Here is a 21,806-nt window from a genome sequence, read left to right on the forward strand (position 1 = left end):
TAGCTAGAAAGTGAGACCAGTTATAGATCCGTTATAGCTCGTTATGAATAATTCACGTTCGACCCCTTGGATCATGTTAATTGAGTTTGGCAAATAACAACGTTGTTAGTTTTGCGAACTTTGCCTGTTCAATGAGAGTATAGCACGCCCCCAATACATCTGGGCACAAACCAGGCGAAAACGATCCAGTTTAATGAAATGACGGACGGGTATTCCCATCAGGCACCAGTGATATGTTTTTTCAAAGAAAGTCTACTAATTTGATATGAAATGACATTTTGCAGTAGCAAAGTCAAAATTAGGACTTGCTGTCAATAATATGAAGGAAATATGTGACAGAGGCAAGGTGGGAAATACAAGTAGTATTTAAGTTATAATAACCTTTGATACCCGACCTGACCTTCCATCATGGCGCCATGATTCGTTTCATGTATTTCTATTATGCTCTCAAGTAAAATAAAATACCAATCTGCGCTGAGCAGACAATGTTACTTGGCTCCCAGCATGAATTATTGATTTTATACGGAGGTAAAGAAATGCACAGTGTATGTGCATGATGTGCAAGCATACTCTTAATATTTACGGTAAATCTGAATAGTGGTCACATGGTGACATATCATGTGTTCGGGAAATCACGTGGCAACATTTTAAGATTTCAGGCTTGTTTACTAGTTAATTGCCATTTGTACTCTTTATTATTTATCTTTGTTAATTAACATATATTTTAAATGCTGATAAATCGTGGTTGGCTGCCCATGATATCTGTTAAATTCAATGTTTTATGAATATAATTCTACCACGCAGAGGGGGTCACGCAGCAGAATTTCACATCACCTGACTTAGCTAGATTTCGAAGCTCTGCTCTTCAAATTCATGTAACTTTCAAAGTTTACATTTAATATTTTTAATATGATACTAATTTTTTGTTATAACCAACTGGTACACGAAATATACTAGCTTATTACCTATACAGAAAGGTGATTATCAGCCTTCACTCAGCAAATTGACATGCCCGGCATATGCAGCCATTCTCCGTCTGGATTACATGACTGTCGCCCTCAATACGTCTGGGCACAAATTTAAATAACAATACGCTATTTACATATCAATGCGGCCTCATGCTAATTAAAGCTGCCCCATCCAGGAGTTCATCTATGGCAATAGGTCAAACTAAGTGACATATGCTGAAGCCAGTCAAGCGTGGTGGAGGCCAAGCAAGTAAAGTCAGGGGGATGACACTCACCTCATTTGCATGGCAAAATTACCCGTCTCCTCTGCAGCCAATTTGTTTTCGCTCCATCGAAATCAAGCTGGTCACGGAGGAGACTACCTTCCTTTGTATATGTTCATTTGTGTATGGAGAGCCCTTCTTGGAGTCCGTTTGGACTTAGGCTACGCTCTCAGCTAGAGTCCGACGCTGTATTGTACTAGAAACACCTTCTCTGTGAATTCGCTAGAGCAAGGAAAATAAAAACTGGTTTCATTACTATCTGTTTTGAGCTTTTTTGCATGTCTGCGACCATGGTGTTACCACAACTGTCTTTGCGTCATTAAGCCGTTTCTCATCAAAATGTCCGTTTTCTCATCCAAAACTTCCTTTAGTGTATTAAGTTAGCTTAGGCCTATTGATCCTAAATTTGCTGGTAGGGTAAAACTCGTTTTAGGGGTGTTTAAAAAGTCATGCGTTTAGGCCTACACTATCATACTTGAGTGCCCCCCCACCCCCGGTGAAATTTGGGACTCATTTGGTCACCGTCCTAAGCGTCCTTGCCCACACGAGTCGCCCAGGAGTAGGCCCTACTCGGCATTATTAATTATTAGTGTTTAGCCCCTAAATACAGTCGCGTATCGTGTTGTCAATTATCGTTACTTGTGTCCATGGATATGACCCTATGTATAAGTAGTCTTCATAGAATTTACACAGTCTATGCCATATGTCATTTAACGGATACAAAGAGGATAATAATGTTGAGGGCGCCCACAAAATCTTACACCGTCTTACACAATGTTCCAAGGCAAAGTTCAGTTTAATATTTACTCATCGTACAAATACAGACGTTTTATTATGTTATGATGTTGTCTGGATGGGTGGACAGTTGTCACACTGTGGAAAAACAACAACCGGGAATCCGCATTCATTTACAAATAGCATTAAATTAGTATCACATAGTGGCCTCCGTGCAGTGGAAAACCTTAATTCTTTCATCAAAAAGAAATGAAAATGACCAAAAAAACCGGATCCACCTGTACGCCTATAAAATGGGCACAGAAATTTGTCTCAAATATGAATGAATTTTAAGAAACATACCGGATATGATGAACCAATGACCTGACGCCATGATAGCAGGATCTATTAGTTGTTTTATATACAATGCATATACCGTGTTGTCATAATACCAATATTTGGCATAATATATAACGACTAATATTTAGTATTGTAAATATGCAGTTCATATGCACAAACGAACACTGATCTTTATGATATTCAGGTTGTTGTACATCTCATATAACATGTCATATAGGAGGTCATATGTGTTGACCTTCTCCTATTGTATTTGTTCATCTGTGTATGGAGAGGATTAGCGCCATTAAACGCCATTAAAACTCCATCAGTATTAGGGCGTAGTTCAGTGAACTCACCAGATTGCTATTCCAAGTACTTTGATAAATACAGATAATATGTATTGATGGGTCGAGGCGATTGCATTGAAAACCTAATACATTATTCATAACAGTTACGTAATCAATCGATAGTGCGGACACTTTTCATTTGCAAACCACCAAAATTCGTGATCTTTTAGCGTTGGAAAAGAAACCACGTGAATAGAGTGCCCTCTCAAGAATATCAACTCTCTGGTAAAGTTTTCTACACTAGTTCAATGCAAAGTCATGCTCTGAGACAGGAAATCTTGTCTCTGAAACACAATTTCATCATTAAAATCTTAAATTTTTGTAGTAAAATTAAAGAAATAGTTCTGAAAAATTCCTCTGGTGAGAAAATAATAGAAATTGGAGATAATTGAACATTTTCAGAGCCAGTTTGTGATGAACCTGAGTTTCTCCTATTGCTCAGTGCAGTGCACAGTGCATTGTTTGTCCTCCAGCAAAATCGCCAAAGCATGGATCAATATTTGACCTTGCAGAATGTAGTAGGCTGTGCATGTGCAAGCACTCTATTGGTTTATGATATGGATTGTCTCCAAACTTACATACAATATCAAATATCTTCCCCTTTATGCATCTATATGAGAAAACGAGAATATTTTCAGCGTAAATGTGAATTATTAGCACAATAGCATGCCAACCATTGCGTGAATTGCATATGGTCCGGCATCGGCATCCAGAAACATGCAGCACAGTTGCCGTATCCCCGTCACCATACCACTACGCCCATCATTCTTGACAATCTCATTCTTTTTGTGTTAATGCGACCCTGATTTTTTTTTTTAATTTTGTATATCATTATGTACATTAAACATTTGTCATTTATTTTATGATGTTTGTAAATTACACAGCCGTGACATTAGTCACGGCTGTGTCTTTTTTTACAGGTTACACAGCCGTGACGTTAGTCACGGCTGTGTCTTTTTTCTTACAGGATCTTCTTTCTTCTTTCTTCTGCCGACCATTACATTTGCTCTAGCATTTACATGCATTCATCGATTTTGACCTAACTTGGTCACTATCATCACTGACCAGGCCCCTACATGTCACATGAATTTCGTATTGTCAAAGGTCACGTAGGGGTCACAGGGGTCAAAAACGTGATTTCAACTCAAAATGCTACTTCTCCCACAAATTTCGTAGGACAGTAACGCCACTTGCACACATGCATTGTTATTACCCAGTGTCTATAAATCATACACGGATTTGAGGTCAAAGGTCATTAAGGGGTCACTTCCGGTAAAAAACCAAATTCCTTCAAAAAATTTTATTAGCTAAGAAAAACATAGGAGAGTGACGGTATGTGTACATATGAATTATGCTAACCTAATGTATATGTGGTATTTTTTTGTTTGAGGTCAAAGGTCACTAAGGGTTCACTTCCGGTATAAAACGAAATACCTTCAAAATGCTACTTCTCCCACAAATTACATAGGACGGTGACGCAACTTGCACACATGCATTGCTATTACCCAGTGGCTATGAATCATACACAGATTTGAGGTCAAAGGTCATTAAGGGGTCACTTCCGGTATAAAACAAAATTCCTTCAAAAATTTTTATAAGCTAACAAAAACATAGGAGAGCGACGGTATGTGCACACATGAATTATGTTTACCGTATGTATATATGGTATTTTTTTGTTTGAGGTCAAAGGTCATTAAGGGGTCACTTCCGGTATAAAACGAAAAACCTTCAACATTTTTTATTTGCTAAGAAAAACATAGGACAGTAACGGTATGTTCACACATGAATTGTGGTTACCCAATTCATATGTGGTATTTTTTATTTGGGGTCAAATGTCATAAAGGGGTCACTTCCGGTCTGAGACGAAAAACCTTCAAAATTCCCCTTCTGCCACAAGTAACATAGCAAAGTGGTGCCACGTGCGCCCATGCATTGACATTAGCCAATGTCTATGGGCGTTTTCATATATTTTGGGGTCAAAGGTCATATAGGGGTTATAACACGGCTGTGTTCGTGGGTTAGACCACAGCTAAGTCTAGTTACACAGCCGTTGACGTTAGTCACGGCTGTGTCTTTTTTCTTACAGGATCTTCTTTCTTCTTTCTTCTTCTTCTTCTTCTTCTGTCGACCATTACATTTGCTCTAGCACTGACATGCTTACACCGATTTTGACCCAACTTGGTCACAATCATCACTGACCATGACCCTACATGTCACATGAAATTCGTGGGGTCAAAGGTCACGGAGGGGTCACAGAGGTCAAAAACGTGATTTCAGCTCAAAATGCTACTTCTCCCACAAATTACGTAGAATAATAACGCCACTTGCACACATGCATTGTTATTACCCAGTGTCTATATATCATACACAGATTTGAGGTCAAAGGTCATTAAGGGGTCACTTCCGGTATAAAACCAAATTCCTTCAAAAATGTGTATTAGCTAAGAAAAACATAGGAGAGTGACGGTATGTTCACACATGAATTGTGTCTATCCAATGTATATGTTGTATTTTTTTGTTTGAGGTCAAAAGTCAATAAGGGGTCACTTCCGGTATAAAACGAAATAGATTCAAAATGCTACTTCTCCCACAAATTACGTGGCACGGTGATGCAACTTGCGCACATGTATTGCTATTACACAGTGTCTATGTATCATACACAGATTTGAGGTCAAAGGTCATTAAGGGGTCACTTCCGGTATAAAACCAAATTCCTTCAAAAAATTTTATTAGCTAAGAAAAACATAGGAGAGTTACGGTATGTGCACATATGAATTATGTTTACCTAATGTATATGTGGTATTTTTTTGTTTGAGGTCAAAGGTCATTAAGGGGTCACTTCCGGTATAAAGCCAAATTCCTTCAAAAATTTTTATTAGCTAAGAAAAACAGGAGAGTTACGGTATATGCACACATGAATTATGTTTACCTAATGTATATATGATAACTTTTTATTGGGGTCAAAGGTCATTAAGGGATCACTTCCGGTCCAAGACAAAAAACATTCAAAATGGCCCTTCTGTCACAAATAACATGGCAGATTGATACTATGTGCACACATGCAATGACATAAGGCAATGCCTGTGGGGTTTTCGTAGATTTTGGGGTCAAAGGTCATTAAGGGGTCACAACACGGCTGTGTTCGTGGTCTTAGACCACAGCTAAGTCTAGTTTCTTCTTCTTTCTTCTGTCGACCATTACATTTGCTCTAGCACTCACAGGCTTACATCGATTTTGACCTAACTTGGTCACAATGATCATTGGCCGTGCCCCTACATGTCACATGAAACTCGTTGGGTCAAAGGTCACGTAGGGGTCATAAAGGTCAAAAACGTGATTTCAACTCAAAATGCTACTTCTCCCACAAATTTCGCAGAAAAAGTAATGCCACTTGCACACATATATTGTTATCACCCAGTGTCTATAAATCATACACAGATTTGAGGTCAAAGGTCATTAAGGGGTCACTTCCGGTATAAAACAAAATTCCTTCAAAACATTTTATTAGCTAAGAAAAACATAGGAGAGTGACGGTATGTGCACATATGAATTATGTTAACCTAATGTATATGTGGTATTTTTTGTTTGAGGTCAAAGGTCATTAAGGGGTCCCTTCCGGTATAAAACGAAATACCTTCAAAATGCTACTTCTCCCACAAATTACATAGGACGGTGACGCAACTTGCATACATGCATTGCTATTACCCAGTGTCTATGAATCATACACAGATTTGAGGTCAAAGGTCATTAAGGGGTCACTTCCGGTATAAAACCAAATTCCTTCAAAAAATTTTATAAGCTAAGAAAAACATAGGAGAGTGACGGTATGTGCACACATGAATTATGTTTACCTTATGTATATGTGGTATTTTTTTGTTTGAGGTCAAAGGTCATTAAGGGGTCACTTCCGGTATAAAACGAAAAACCTTCACAATTTTTTATTTCATAAGAAAAACATAGGACAGTAACGGTATGTTCACACATGAATTGTGGTTACCCAATTCATATGTGGTATTTTTTATTTGGGGTCAAATGTTATTACGGGGTCACTTCCGGTCTGAAACGAAAAACCTTCAAAATGCCCCTTCTGCCACAAGTAACATAGCAAAGTGGTGCCACGTGCACCCATGCATTGACATTAGCCAATGTCTATGAGCGTTTTCATATATTTTGGGGTCAAAGGTCATTAGGGGTTATAACACGGCTGTGTTCGTGGGTTAGACCACAGCTAAGTCTAGTTTTCATTCTTGTAGTTTTAATCAATTAATTTTGTAAAGGGGAGGAGCATTTTTTCTTATATTTCGTATCATGCTTGAGAAGATCAGGTCTTGTTTTGTATTTATTTCATCCCTTGTGTATTTCTTTATATTTGTTTTCAGCGTTTCATTATTACAGCGCCCTCTATAATATGTTGGAAGTAATTTATTTCCCGAGCCGGGCCGAGGTGTGATTTTAGCCGTTACAGAAAAAAAATGCACAAATATATTTCCCAATGTAATGTATACATTTTCATATAAAAACAAATAATTTTTAGGAGTTAAAATGTATGTGAAAAAAAAATACCGAAATTACTCCACCGGGAATCGAACGCGTGCCTCCCGCGTGGCAGGCGAGAATTCTACCACTGGACCACGAGAAGAGTTGAACAAATTCGGGAATTTAAAAATGATATCTTCAAGTCAAATAATTGCAGTCTCTTCAGCAGCGTTTGGTTCCGCTCTTTCCAGCCACGATATATACAATGTCACACGTAACATTATACAAATTATAATGAGGCGATTTACAGGGGTGAAACCCCTGATTCCCAAAACGCCGTCTGATGGCGAAAATGCGACCCTTTTCCCACGTGTTTTTTACAGGTATACATAGCTCCTATATATCTGAGTGGGTCCCCCAGGGGCAAATAATAATATTTTAAACAAAATTGACCCTCAAACTCATAATGACAGTCCAATACAAGAATGAACTGCAGAAATTCATACTTTAATTAATCTATCTTCATGTATAACCGGTTATTATCCCTTCATAACATTTGTCATTGAACTAAATCAGTGTGCCAAGTTTATCCACGATATCATGGCCGACTGCCTTAGGTTATTTCAAATTTTATTATAATATCCTAAAATGAAAATGGAAATAAAAAGCCTATTTTGCTAATATTTTAGGTTTTTAAAGCCATATTATAACATTTCTGTAAAAATAGATTAGTATTTGTTTTTTTAATAAAATGTTAGCTTTTACTGTCAAATCTGTCCCCGTTTAATTTTGAGCCGAACAAGGTAAAGCAAAGAAAATTGGAATTTACTACTAGCACCAATGCATGTTGTTACTCCAGCGGTTGTAATACGGTACGACCCTCTGATGTGAGTGTGTATGTATGTCCCGCACGCCGTGTACGTACTCTGTTATCGCATATGTGTTCGACTAATATTTCCATCGTAATAATAAAACGACGGTTCCTGCGTTTTATTCAAAATCTCGGATTTTGACAAAACTACAGCACCTAAAGTCTTGATTTTTGCAGATAATCTTTGTTTAGGGACGCACCGTTAGACTTCAGGGTGGGGTTAGGAAGTTTTGAAGAAAAAAAACTTTCCCCACTACATGAGCAAAAAAAACTTTTCCCACCAACACTAAGCGCTTTGGCGGCAAAAAAGTTTTAAAAATTCGCAGCCTTCGGCGGCGAAAATTTTTTCCCCGACCCCAAACTCCTACCCCCCTTGAAGTCTAATGGTGCGTCCCTTACTAAAGTACATTACAATCGTGTAAAAAACATAATTTAGAATATTTTTGAGGGCGTTCTTCTCAGCAAATGTTATAATTATGGCTTTAGGGATCTACAGTGACATTGCACTTCCGGTTCGGTTCGAAGTGATTTGCCTCTCAGCTCCGTGAGTTGAAACGAAATCAGACAGTGTCTGACACGATTTCAATTCTGGTGTGATTTTCCATTTTTCTTTTGAAAGTATCACCTCTTTGCTTCTAGGGGAGGGAGGGGGGTTGAATGACTAAATTCTAGAGACAATTTTAATATATGTTTTCTGTCAATATATACTTCAAGTCTTAATAATCATCACAACAACTCCGGGCGTGGGGGGTTCAACTTCAATCGGCCTATAATCAACCAAATGCAAGAAATGCTCATAATCATTTCGTGGTTGGTGTTGTCCGATTTCCTCTAGCAATGTTAAGGTTACGCACTGTTTTTATCAGTTCTTTCGGCTCTGATTGCTAAACTTAAAACTCTCACACCATACGGTCTTAACGTTGATGAGCTCCTTGCAATTGTTAAAGTTATGTCTGGTATACAAATAATGCATAACCTTAAGACATCATATCGCCGAGTCGTGGCACAACGAGACGTTGCTGTGGTATATGGCTTACAATGTGGCTTATATATAAGCCACATTATAAGCCACATATAATACGCGCATATCCCAGTTCCAACTTTAATTAAATCGGACTGACTACATATGTGTCTCGCTGGCATTGGGTATGTGTTCACAGTTGATATTTACATTTTCTGAGTTGCTTTAAATAATTAAAAATATTAAAATCTGTATTGATCTTATGTATCAAAATGAACATTACAGTCACGCGGTAGCTGTGACCAGCAAGTTTAAAAATAAACGTCTGATAACGTTTTATTAAATTACTTATTGTCATAAATCAAGGATAACAAACTTTCAAACTGTTTTTCGTTTTATTCGTTTTATGGAGTAGATCGTAACCTGATGACTTTCCAAGCTTGGAACTGCTTGGCTACATTTATTAAAAGAAAAGAAATCTACCTAAAAAACGTTGACAACGTAAAGAAAGCCCAAGTCTAAAATTGCCCCACCTCCGATCACGTTTTATTGGTAGAGGTAAAAATACCTCAATTTGGCTCGTTATTTTCTCCACTATTTTTCACCATAAATCAGGCAGTGTTCATATGTGACCAGTTCCAACAAAACCCGGAACAAGTCGCCAAACATGTTTTGGAGTTACAGATCTTTAAAGATTACATTCTAATAAAAATTTAAAAAAATTTTGCCAGGCAAAAATTTGTTTTCAAGCCTAAACTTCCCCCACAAATTTGGCAACTCAAAACCCCGAGTAATTTCAGTCACTGGAAAAATGAATGAAAACAAACTTGAAAACTGATAATATAATTTTCTCATTCTCAGATACAACGAACAGCTATTGTGCGAAACTGCTGCTAGTGACATCAGCAATCTCCGAACAACAACAGCTCAAGAAAAACAAAATTTAAAACCGAGAATACAATTTTCTCATTCTCAGCTACAAAGAACAACCCTTGTTCGAAACTGCTGCCAATTATCATCTATCTCAAGAACAACAACGGCTCAAGAAAAATAAAATTTTAAAACTGAGAATACAATTTCCTTATTCTCAGCAACAAAGAACAACCATTCTCGAAACTGCTGCGGCGTCATCAGCAATCTCCAGAACAACGACAGTTCAAGAAAAATTACAAGCTCATCAACAAAACTTTCCTCGGAGTGCCCAAAAATCTTGTCCATCAAGAAAAACAAAATCCAGGCCACAAGTCTTGTTAACACAACCTGTGTCAAACATTAAACAGCCAAAGCTTAACCCATATCAAAAATAATTCATTTCTCCATATACCCAAAAATCACTCAAGTAATAATGCACCACTCTTTACCTTTAGATCTGCATGCATGGCTGGCAAAACTCAGACCGGAGAGCAGATATTCTTGAGAGGGCACTCTGCAGGGTGTAACAATAAAATTTGTACAATTTTGAAAATAGAATGACACAAGTATGCCGCATATTTTTTTGGTTTGATATTTATATGTCTATCAAGATCATTTCTTTAGCCACCGGATAAACTTTGTTCCAATAACATCGATGATATACACGTGATGATATGACCAATTATGTAACCTAGTCTTAAAACCGCTTGGGCCACTTTTGTCTAGGTGTTACAAAAGTGACTGAATAGAGTTGAACCATGTACCAGTTGGGCGGTGCTCTTATGATTGGTAGTTTTAAACAACGGGGTATTCGAAGTGGAATAATATAGTTTTTGAAAGTCACAACTAAGCACTGACATAACAACCTCATTTACTAAAAAATCATGGCTGCAGCTCAACACCTTCAACCCAAATTCACGTTGGAAGAGCGTATTTTTATGGTTGTGACATTCGGTAGCACATGGAGTCAAGCCGGGAGTCAAGTAGAAACCATAAGATTGTGTATAGCTCATTTTCCAAACTCACGTCTTCCATCAAGGCATACAATTACATATTTGTATGCGAAGTATGTAGAATTTGTTAACAGAAATGCTTGCAATAGTGGTCGTCCCAGAACAGCTAGAAGCCCATCTGAACTCAATTTCAAAATTTTATTGTTTTGTTAAATGTCGCGGTACATTGGATCATGCTTTTGATGAATGCATTTGAGTAGTCCGTCATATTCACGGTATGATACGTTATGTCGGGGATCTACATGAAGTGATAAGCATCCTAGAATGCTGCCCTCATTCGGAATATGTATCCTAGGTCTAGACAATAGGCTGATTAGCGGCCATTTTGTCTTCGACATGATTTTATTCACGTGTCCTTATACGTTAGTACACAAATATATAAGTTAACAGGTTTGCAATATTAAAATTATATTTTGAATATACAATATATTCTGTAGTAAATCGATCAAATGACGGTGATTGTTCAGGTATTATATGCTTGATAAAATTAAACTGTCTGTCCAGCTAGTATTCTCCTCCGCCGTCAGTGTGATTCCAGACACATCACGTACCGTGTTGCGAAGGTGGAGGAGACTAAGGCTGTATTGACGAACACGCATGCGTTAAAAATATGTATCCTAGGTCGAACAATAGCGTGACGTAGTTTCCGGCATTGTTCCTATGCACTTTCACCCTCCTGTGGGAGTTCTTAGACAATTTGATTTTTCTCATCAGTCTGAGCAGAGGGATGACACTTCTCCTGAAGCATGGCAGAATGACCCCTGTATTGTGTTTGTTCATTTGTGTATGGAGAGCCATTATACTAGAAATACCTTTTAAAACCATTAAATTAGTATCATTACGATTGGATTTTGGAAAGAACCTTCTGTTAAATCATGCATGACTCAATTACAAGTCTCTAAATCCCTTTCTTCTTGTCTATTGATATTTTGAATAGTGTTTATCTTTCCCTAATAGATTATGATAGTAAATGAACAATCAGCGTGGGCAGTTAGCACTAGGCCCTACATCTCATAGGACAATAAAGCTAGTGCCCTGATCGATTCTTCCTGCATATCAATATGCTTCATTTACATTACATTACAGAGATCGGACACTAATCCCAACCATAACAAACCATGTAAAGAATGCTCATCTATATTACAGGTGATATTACAGGTCTATATTACAGCATTAGTAAACTATGATCTATTTGCAAGTATTATTTTGATTGAGCAGGAAAGATGTGATACTATTTTTTTTTATAGTACTAGTCTAGTTGCCGGCGTCAGGTATACATAGAATGGTGTTTCTTTTATGATGATGACATGGACGTACTGATCATTATGTATGATGCTAACTCATACAGGTGTTGTGCGTTTGGCAATTTGGGAGGGGTGGAGGTTCAAAATGACCCCATAGGATTATAAAATCAAAACTTCAATTGCTCAAATACCTCTTTCAAATATATCAAATTATTTACATAAATAAACAACAACAACAACAACAACAACAAATAAAAAAAATAAATAAATAAATAAATAAATAAATAAATAAATAAATAAATAAATAAATAAATAAATAAATACATAAATAAACCAAAAAAAGGGAACAAATTGTAGCGTAGCATTAAAATCATAAATATAACCATTGCTGGCAGGAGGACTCGAACCAACGATATTGACATTAGCAGTCTGATGCTCTACCACTGAGCTAGATGACAGCATCTAGTGATGAGGGTCGAGTTTTTAGCTTATACAGTGTTTGTCTGTGATAATGCCGCCTCGTGAAAGAAAGAAATATAAAATCTCAATTTTAAATTTAAATTTATTTAAAATTTTCTAACCTATATTTTCTTTAGAGCAGGGACAAATATTTCCCCTTTGACCGCTAAATAAGAATCTACTTCTTTTATTACTGATTTAATTCCGCGATTTGTTCCATTAAGCAATATCAAAGATTAATGTCAAGCATCTCACAACAGATATTTAGTTGGCTTAGTGGTTTCGCACAGTGCTTTTTAACCGGGAGGTACCGAGATCGATTCCCACTTCTGCCTGCAATTTTTTTAAAGACTGGGAAATAATAACCTGACATTCGCCACTGACATTCGTACTGCAGAAGCGGAGTTATAACTTGTTAAACTTTGCTCCTTCCGTAAAAAGGTAAATTATTTTGGCACTACATTATTTCTTTTTTTCCACATTGCTGGTATTAAATATCAAATGGTCATAATTGGCGGTCACTTCAAATCATCCCCAACTGAACGAGGTTCAGGAATGTCCTCTCATTGTTAATTGGTAGTTAACCCACCACTTGAACAGGATTTAGCCAAAGCAATGCTGTACATAAGTATAAGCTTATTATCCTCTTCAACAATAGGATTGGTGCTTGATAATTTGCCGACTTTACGAGCGGTTTGAGATGGATGGTCACATTACGTGCTAGTGTCATTGGTTATTGTTAAAAGGCAATAAGGTGTGTAATTGCAATATTTCCTCTGAATAGGAAAGACTCTCTACATCGAACCATGGATGCTGGTGGTTTGCAATACTGTTATTTAAGAGAAGGTATCTTCCAAATCCAAATCTCAATGATCACCCTGGCGGCCCAATGCACTGGAAAACCAAGAAAAAACAGACAATTTATAACACCGTAAGCAACACTAAATCTCGTAATTGTTGAATTATTGCAACATTCGAAACATTTTTTTTTATCATTGACACAAAATCCGGAGTATAACACTTGTTTTCATTTGTTTACTCTTTAGAACATACTCTAATTCAAGTGGCAAACCTGAAAAACAATTTAAGAAATAATTGGGTTTTTTCCTCTGTCTCCGTGTTTGCAGCCGTATTGAGTTGATGTAATACGACATCGTTCTCCTTTGGTATAATTATGTGACACGTGTCACATATTTCCATGTTTCACGAGTTATAAAATATACTTGTACAAGCTGACATGGTCTCATATTTTGATAAATGATAGATTAATATTCACATCTAAATGCTTTGATTGTTTCACCTTGATCAATGAATTAATGTTTACTCATGTAACCTTTAATACCACAAACTAAACTAAAATACTTTGAGGCTGGGGACAAGTACTGTCCTGCAAAAACCGGTATTGCCAGAAAGTGTATTATTCTAGACAGTTGCTATATTATCTAACTATATTACTTACGTTGATGCCTATGTTCTTAAAATGTTCTTAAAATGTTGTTTTTTTTTGCAAAACGTTTTGATAACATTTCAATGTCGGTTTGTATTAAGGTCATGAAAACGTTTTTAAAACGTTATTGCAAATATTTTTTTTTTTTTTTTTTTTGCAAAATATTTTTTCAACCCCAACATAACATTCTGTTTAGAATGATTTGTCAAGTTTTCAAAAATGTTTTTGGACTGTTATTAAAACGTTTTTATACCCTTTTATACACGACATATAAACGTTTCCTGTAAAACATATTGTGTTTGCTGGGATTGTGCAGGGCACGTGAGGGGTCTAAGGTTCGAGGTTCGAATTCTGGGGGTACAAAGTGACTTCTTTGTTCATCTTCTCTCCTTTGTCTTTTGTTTTTAATTTCCTAGAGCAAAGACCACGGCCGGTGTTAGGCTTAATGCTTATCATACATATGAATATTTAAAGCTTCCATTTAATCACGACTTAGGGCTATTATATGAGACATTTCTTCAAAACTGTTATGGTTCTTAGTGAAAAGGGAACAAATATCTGCAAAGATCAAAACTTAGGAAAAGTCACAAAGTTCTATTCCTTGAAAAGATATGATAAAGAGCCACCAAAGGTTCATTTAGGTTGGGGAGGGGAGTCCACTTTTTGTATCGAAGCCGAATTTTCCAAATAGGTCTACATTTCGGAAATGGAAACGCCTGGATGCCATTAATTACAGTTGCCAATGCAGTAAATTATTTTCCCTGATTTGTGGGCAAATCCCAGTAAATTTACCTCCCCGATCTCTTTTGCTCGTTTTTAACGACAAATAATTTGTGCATGCACTCTGATATACTCGGGTTACTTCTATATTGAAACCATCCCAGTTTCCTGTTAGAAGCAGCACTTCCATTTTTTCTTTGTTCTTTTCGATTTTTTTATATTTTTGCTTTTGTCCTTCATTTACGCCAAAACCAACGAAATAAAAAAATACCACAAAACAACTACTTAAACTTGTAAATTTATACATGACTGCAGAAAGATAAATTATACAATAATAGAATGCCACAAAAATGAACGAAATAAACAATCGGCATGTGTCTTCAGTTCTCAATTGGTGCCAGGTTTGCGTCCAATCAGCATATATATAGGGCAGCTTGTTGTCACCGTTGTCTCCTCAGGTAAAGTTTGAACATTCAAACTTTGCAGGAACCTGCATGGAAGGGCAGTAATTAAATGTCAAAAGATGCAATGCACATGCAAGATTGGTGTACACAGGCTTTACATTACTATGTCTCAACGGCAGTTAAAACTGTGACAAAGTGTAGAGTGGGTGCAGGCGGTACATGTGCGTAACTCTCGTGGTTAGGATATCATTTAGAATTGTAAGTACACATCCAAATATCCTGATAATTTAAGATTCAGAACTCCCTGGATTGTGAACAATCGTGCAAAAGTAGAAATTCAAATAAAATTGTGGGCGTCATTGTGAGCAAATCACACAGTAGAGATAGATATTAAAGTTCCATTCAAGATATACTATCCTTCATTAATATTATGCTTATTCATTTGGTTAAACGAGTATCATGTGACCAAAAATAGTTTTAACTATTTTGCAAAGCAGTCAAAAGGCCGATTAATGAGGGAATGGGGTACTATTGGAAGTACTTTGTCCCCGGGAAATAGTACTACTATTTCCTCTGAGCGCGTATAACCACATTTCGCGTCGCAGTTCCTAGTGGTCAGTGCAACTCGCCACATACGAAACATTTCAGTACCGGTTCCGGGGTATTAATGTGTAAAAAGTCAGGTTGTCTGGCGAAGCACACAAGCTGGCCAGAACTCCGACACAGAACTGCAGCTAAAATATTGGGGTTTCATTAGGCATTTTTAAGTTAATCTGAGTTACATCAGAATCAGTATCTTAATATTGACGGCGAAATAGAGAACAGGGTTACTCGTATTGCCGAGGTTACTTTTCATGGTAAGCTTTAGCCACTCACCTCAACTGTGTGCGTGCTGCGTGACTGCATGTACAAAACAAAGCAAATCCAACCTAGCCTATGTGTATGCCTAAGCATATGTCTATGATAAAATATATTTTAACTAATCAATGAATATATTAATGAAGGATATAAAACAAATATTCACTGCTCTAAATTCGGAATCTGATGGAATCTACAGGTCCCTCGGTGAACTACTACAGGGTATATCCGCTTTCTTTATAGGGTTTGTGGCATGATAAGGCGTGGTTGGAAGCTATAGCAAAATGTCAACAATGCATTATTAAATTCACTGCAGGTTACAGCCAATGCAATATGGGAAGGTGTTCCCGGTTGTCATTGTTAAGAAAAAGTCAACACTGATGGCGCTATTTATCTTAAATCGTGTTTTCATCTAGTGGCATACAGCCATTTACCATGACTATAGCATAGCTTCAACAATGCATTATGGGAAGCTATATCATTACTTTAAGATGATATTATGGGAATACAATACATTCCACTAAAGTAGATATGTCTTAGACAAATCCAAGCTTGAATATTATTTTCAAATGAGCTGTAGCATAATTTCAACAATGCATTATGGGAAGGCTTCCACTACAGGGTACAGCCAATGCATTATAGGAAGGTGTTCCACTAGGATACACAGCCGCTCACTCACTATAGCATAGTTTAACATTGCATTTACATGTCACGCATCGACAAATTAAATAGTTGTCCCTAAAAACACATCCCCACCCCTACACCCCATACCACCGACATACCTTTTTGATTCTCGAGCGTCCGTGCTCAAATAATCACAAATTCTACGTAAATACCGTTTTGAGGCCGATCCTCTACTTGCTAGCGAGTGATTAACCACTCGCTTTTAAAATCTAGACGACAAATTCTGGTACGCCACTGTTCAACTGTGCCACAGTGTCTCACGCCAAACAATTAACAGTTAACAGCCTTGGGAAGCTATGTTATAATTATAGACAGGTCTAAATTTGAATATATCTTGGCCCAGATTCTTAGTTCAAAGCAATCGTTTTCTGTATTCTGAGCGATGACATCATTGGACCATTGGATAGACTGATCCACTGACAGAATCCGCCTAACAAGTATAGATGACGAAATAAAACTCATGTTTAGCCTACCTTGTATGTAAGGGAGTAAATATGTCATCGTGAGGGTTCTCCTTGTGAAAACGCTGATAGGCAGTAAAGCTGCTGATAAATCCTGTCAAACTTGTTAGAGTTAGGTCCATCTGGGATTCCATTGTCACTCTGTGTAAAATACAATTGAAGACCTTAAGTCCACTTGGCCCCTCAACATGTATACACTAAAGTTACGTATAGTTTCTTTTGAGATTTTTACCATTATGTACTCAATAAATGTCATTATTACAGAGGATATAACTTGAGCGAAGAAACCTTACTGCAAATGTATAATCTTCGCGTTGTTCACGTAGCTGTGGGTTTGCCTGTATACTGTGGACATATTAATAAATATATACTGCGGCACTAAGGACGAATAATTCATGTCGCTCAATTCGTTCCCCTATACAGTGGGTCACACTTATAACAAAGTCTGCACAAAAAGTAACGCAGCTGTTATAAATACGCCTATAGCTTCAGAACTAATACTTGTTTTCACAATATTTCAACATAGAAAGAAGGGTGATTTACTTACGCGTATTTTGATACTCGATTTATCCAATGTCGTTGGCATCAATGTCTGATGCTATGAGTCATATAATATTGTAAATGAACAAGTATGCATGGTATAAAACTTAACTGGTCATATATACCTTTCAAAATCTGGATATGGTATAGCAAGATCTACATAACCATTTTGTCTAGTGGCATGGACTGGGTCATTCCAATAAGCAGCTAATGTTTTCCATGTGCACTGAAATAATGAATAAAATAATAAATTAACACAAAGAATCAATGAATCAATGTAAACAAGATATTGCAAGTATTAAGTCTTATCACTATGGATGTATTTACAAGTACATTTAATCACTTTTCAGGTGTACAGATTTCACTGCAGAAAAAAAATTAACTCATAAAATCGATGAATCGGTCACGCGGTAGCCGTAACCAGCAAATTTTAAATATAAACGACTGATAAAGAAGACTAAACAGATGCTCCGCGAGACTATATTTACACGAAACTCTAAAAGACTTGTTTATGAGTTCTATTGTTCAGTGATATTTTTCGCTGCGTACAAAATATATCTAAAACCATGCTTTATATTGTTTCAACAATAAACAACACATTATTTTTTTAAGTGACAGCAATCCTACAGTCAGTCATTGTTTGATAATAAACAAACATTCTTGCTTTATTTCACGTGGTATTTCATAGCCCAAATTATTGGAAAAATACTGATATCCAGAATTTTTAAACACTGCCACATCCCTAGCTGAGAATCACTTTCGCACTACTTTTCAGGTTCATTTTCAAATATACATTTTCAAAGATCCACTACGTACACATTCTGAACCCCATTTGCCCAATAATTAGGTTTTTCGTAATAATTTTATTTTTTACATGACAGCACCCATTCATATAATAAATAATGTACATTCGCGCATCTATCATCGTAGCAGAGTGGTTATGACGTCACACTTCTGATTTTGTGGTCCCAGGTCGAAACACAGGACCATCTGATTTCTTTTAAATGTTTCATTATGGAAAGGTTTCTATATATAAAACGATTCTCTTATAAACAATCATGCGCACAGTTTCCACCTCGATACACCTGAGCACACATTTTCGTCCAAGAGCTCTCAAGCAAGCAGTAATTCCACTAGAGTCTTTGATTACACTACACGGTTGAGTGTGTAGCATCGAAGGGCTGTGGAGCCTTGTTCCCTTCATCCAATCATATTTTTTTTAATCAAACGAAAGCTAACACTTTCCCCTAAAAACACTTTTCGTCACTAGGTCAACAGATAACGCAATTCAATGTTATAGCTAGGCGAATGTGGTAAATCTGTTGAAAACTACCTATCCAAGCACATTTTTTGACCAACTTGTAGGTTTAAAAGTCAAAACCTCAAGTGTTCCTTACTATATTTGTCAAATTTTATGTCATTAAATGACAAAGCACACTTATATTGTCCATATACTAGCGTTACTAGAATGAGCAATGGTCAATTTCCTTTAAATTGCAAATCTTCTGCAAAAAATTGCTATTTTCGCATGTTTTTTCATTGAATGAACTATGACTTTGCTAAAAGAACGCGTATAAATTGATTTATATCCTTCATTCATAGATTCTTGTTCATTAATTGGTTAAAAGTGTGTCACATGATCAAAAATAAGCACACTATTCTGTGAGGAAGTGCAAAAAAGTACTATGTACCTTCAAGCCGTAAATAGCATTTCTGGATATTAACTATTTACGGATAGCAGCACCCACGTCGCAGTCCATAAAGCATAACAATAACATTGAACGTCGACATTGATTATGAGATTATTTTGTCACTGCCGAGAAACAACAACACAAAAATGGCGAAATGTAAATCAAGCTGGAGTGGGCTGCTACTGCTGAAGAAGATTCACGATTTCAGCTGTTTCAGCGCAAGTGATCTCGTACACAATACCAGACTGTTTAATGGGTTCTGTCTTGTCTTTAGGGGCTACTAAAGCACTCCTAAGCGTATTTTGAGGTTTGAAGCTGGTAGATACTCCTGCGGTCCTAAACGCTCGGCGTAGCTTCTCAGAAAGGCCTTCTATGTAAGGCAAGGTGACAAAACCTGTATTGGCCGTCTCCGAGTCCGGGTTCTGAGAAGCACTGTCTTTCTCTTTGGGCTGGCCGCGGAAAAAAGTCCAGTCTTTATAGCCACAGTTTTTAAGAGCGTTTTTCACTTGTGAGATCTCTCCTTCTTATCTACCGGGTCTGTGACAACCGTTTCTGCGCGATGGAGTAGCGTTCTTACCACACTGAGTTTGTGTTCAAGTGGGTGGTGAGAGGAGAAGTTCAGGTACTGCTCTGTGTGTGTCGGTTTTCGGTACACTTTAACTTTCAGCGTTCCGTCCTGTTGACGACAGACCAGAGTATCCAGGAAGGGAAGTTTGCCGTCTTCTTCTTCCTCACGCGTAAACTTGATGTTCGGATCAATGTTATTAATATGATCAGTGAAATCTTCGATATGAGCAGTTTTTATGACCACGAATGTATCATCCACATATCTTTTCCAAACACGCGGTGGGTGGGTGGCTGATGTTAATGCTTGACTCTCAAAGTATTCCATGTACGCGTCTGCAGAAAGCGGACTACACGAACTGCCCATCGCACATCCATATCGTTGAAGGTAGAAGGTGTCCCGGAACACACAATAAGAAGTGTCTAAACAAAAGCTCAAACAATCCAACACTTGCTCAGGCTCAAGGTTTTCCGCCTCGCCTTTCTTCCAGCTAGCATCACTCTTCAATAGCTCACCGACCACTTCGAATCGTGACAAAGGTCTAGAAATAGACCCCATCTGGGATAACTTGCTGATGCCCAGGGGGGCGGCGCTACATCGTAACTTCCTATGACGTCATCCTGTCAATCATATGACGTCATCAGTGAGAGATATCCCGATTGTAGACAAGATATCATCACAGCATCACCATCTGCTGAAGACGCTAGTCGAACTAGTGAAAACGTTCCAGGTGAGCGAAAAATAGTGTAGTGTTGAAGTTAAACCCTTTAATCATTTTATCTACCACTACGTATGAATATCCACTCGTAAACAAAAAACAAAACAAACAAACAAACAAACTTAAAACACAAACAAACGAAACCACAAAAAGAACACAAATTATTTGACAAGTCCGTCATATTAAATTAAAAACTAGGGTAATTTGTGAAACTGACCTTTTCTTTGAGATATTTGATGACTGTTGCAAGTACCTTCGGATCTGCTTTAGGCCTGTATTTGGTGTAAACAGTTGCATGTTCCGCCTCCGCAAACTGCTTGCGAGTAGCCGCGTTCATGTCTTAATCAACGGTAGCCCCGGACGGTAGCCTGAAAAAGCATAACAAATAGTGTCCGTACACTTGTAACAAAACAAAATTCTTCGTCCAGTCTGAAGTGGATCAATGCTGGTGTCCCACAAGGATCCATCCTTGGTCCTCTCCTGTTTATAATATTCATAGATGACATCTCTCAGAGGCTGACAAATACTTCCATCTTGTATGCTGACGATGTTACCCTGATGACCTTTATCGAGTCCAGAGAGGACAGACAAGCTGCTGCTGCATCTCTCAACAAAGACCTACTAGAGATCGAAACATGGGCCTCTACATGGAATGTTCTTTTCGGAGCAGCTAAATGCCAATCCATCACGGTTTCCAACCGCAGAGATTCTGCTGGCAATCATCCTAGCCTCCAATTCTTTGGTATAAAGCTCCCAGAGGCAGATAGTGTTGAACTCCTTGGTCTCACCCTCAGCAGAGATTTATCTTGGAATCCTGTTTTAACCAAGATGGCAAAGACAGCAGCCCAGCGCACTGGTCTCCTCCGTCGTGCTGCTCCCTACTTGGTGCCAGCTCAGAGAGCGATAATTTATAAGAGTATGGTGAGATCTAAGATGGAGTATGCTAGCACAGCATGGCATGGAGCAACTCCTACATCACTGTCAAAACTAGATGCAGTCCAGAGGCGTGCTGCTCGCATCATCGATCTCCCTGGAGAAGAACTTTCCTCTCTTCAAATTCAGCCTTTGGCTCACCGTAGAACAGTAGGTGCCACCACTATGTTCCATCGAATTTTCTACGGGAATGCCCCTGAATTACTATGCCAACTACT

The 21,806-nt window shown here is 37.7% G+C and overlaps 1 protein-coding gene across 1 annotated transcript; it reads right to left on the reverse strand.

The window, feature by feature from the left end:
- Positions 1-19,874: 19,874 nt before the first annotated feature.
- Positions 19,875-20,495, reverse strand: LOC140141463 (uncharacterized). The gene has a single exon (XM_072163334.1). The coding sequence runs from the start codon at positions 20,493-20,495 to the stop codon at positions 19,875-19,877; it is 621 nt and encodes a 206-aa protein (XP_072019435.1).
- Between the last annotated feature and the right edge of the window lie 1,311 nt (positions 20,496-21,806).

Source organism: Amphiura filiformis, chromosome 2, assembly GCF_039555335.1.
Source record: "Amphiura filiformis chromosome 2, Afil_fr2py, whole genome shotgun sequence".
Taxonomy (NCBI): domain Eukaryota; kingdom Metazoa; phylum Echinodermata; class Ophiuroidea; order Amphilepidida; family Amphiuridae; genus Amphiura; species Amphiura filiformis.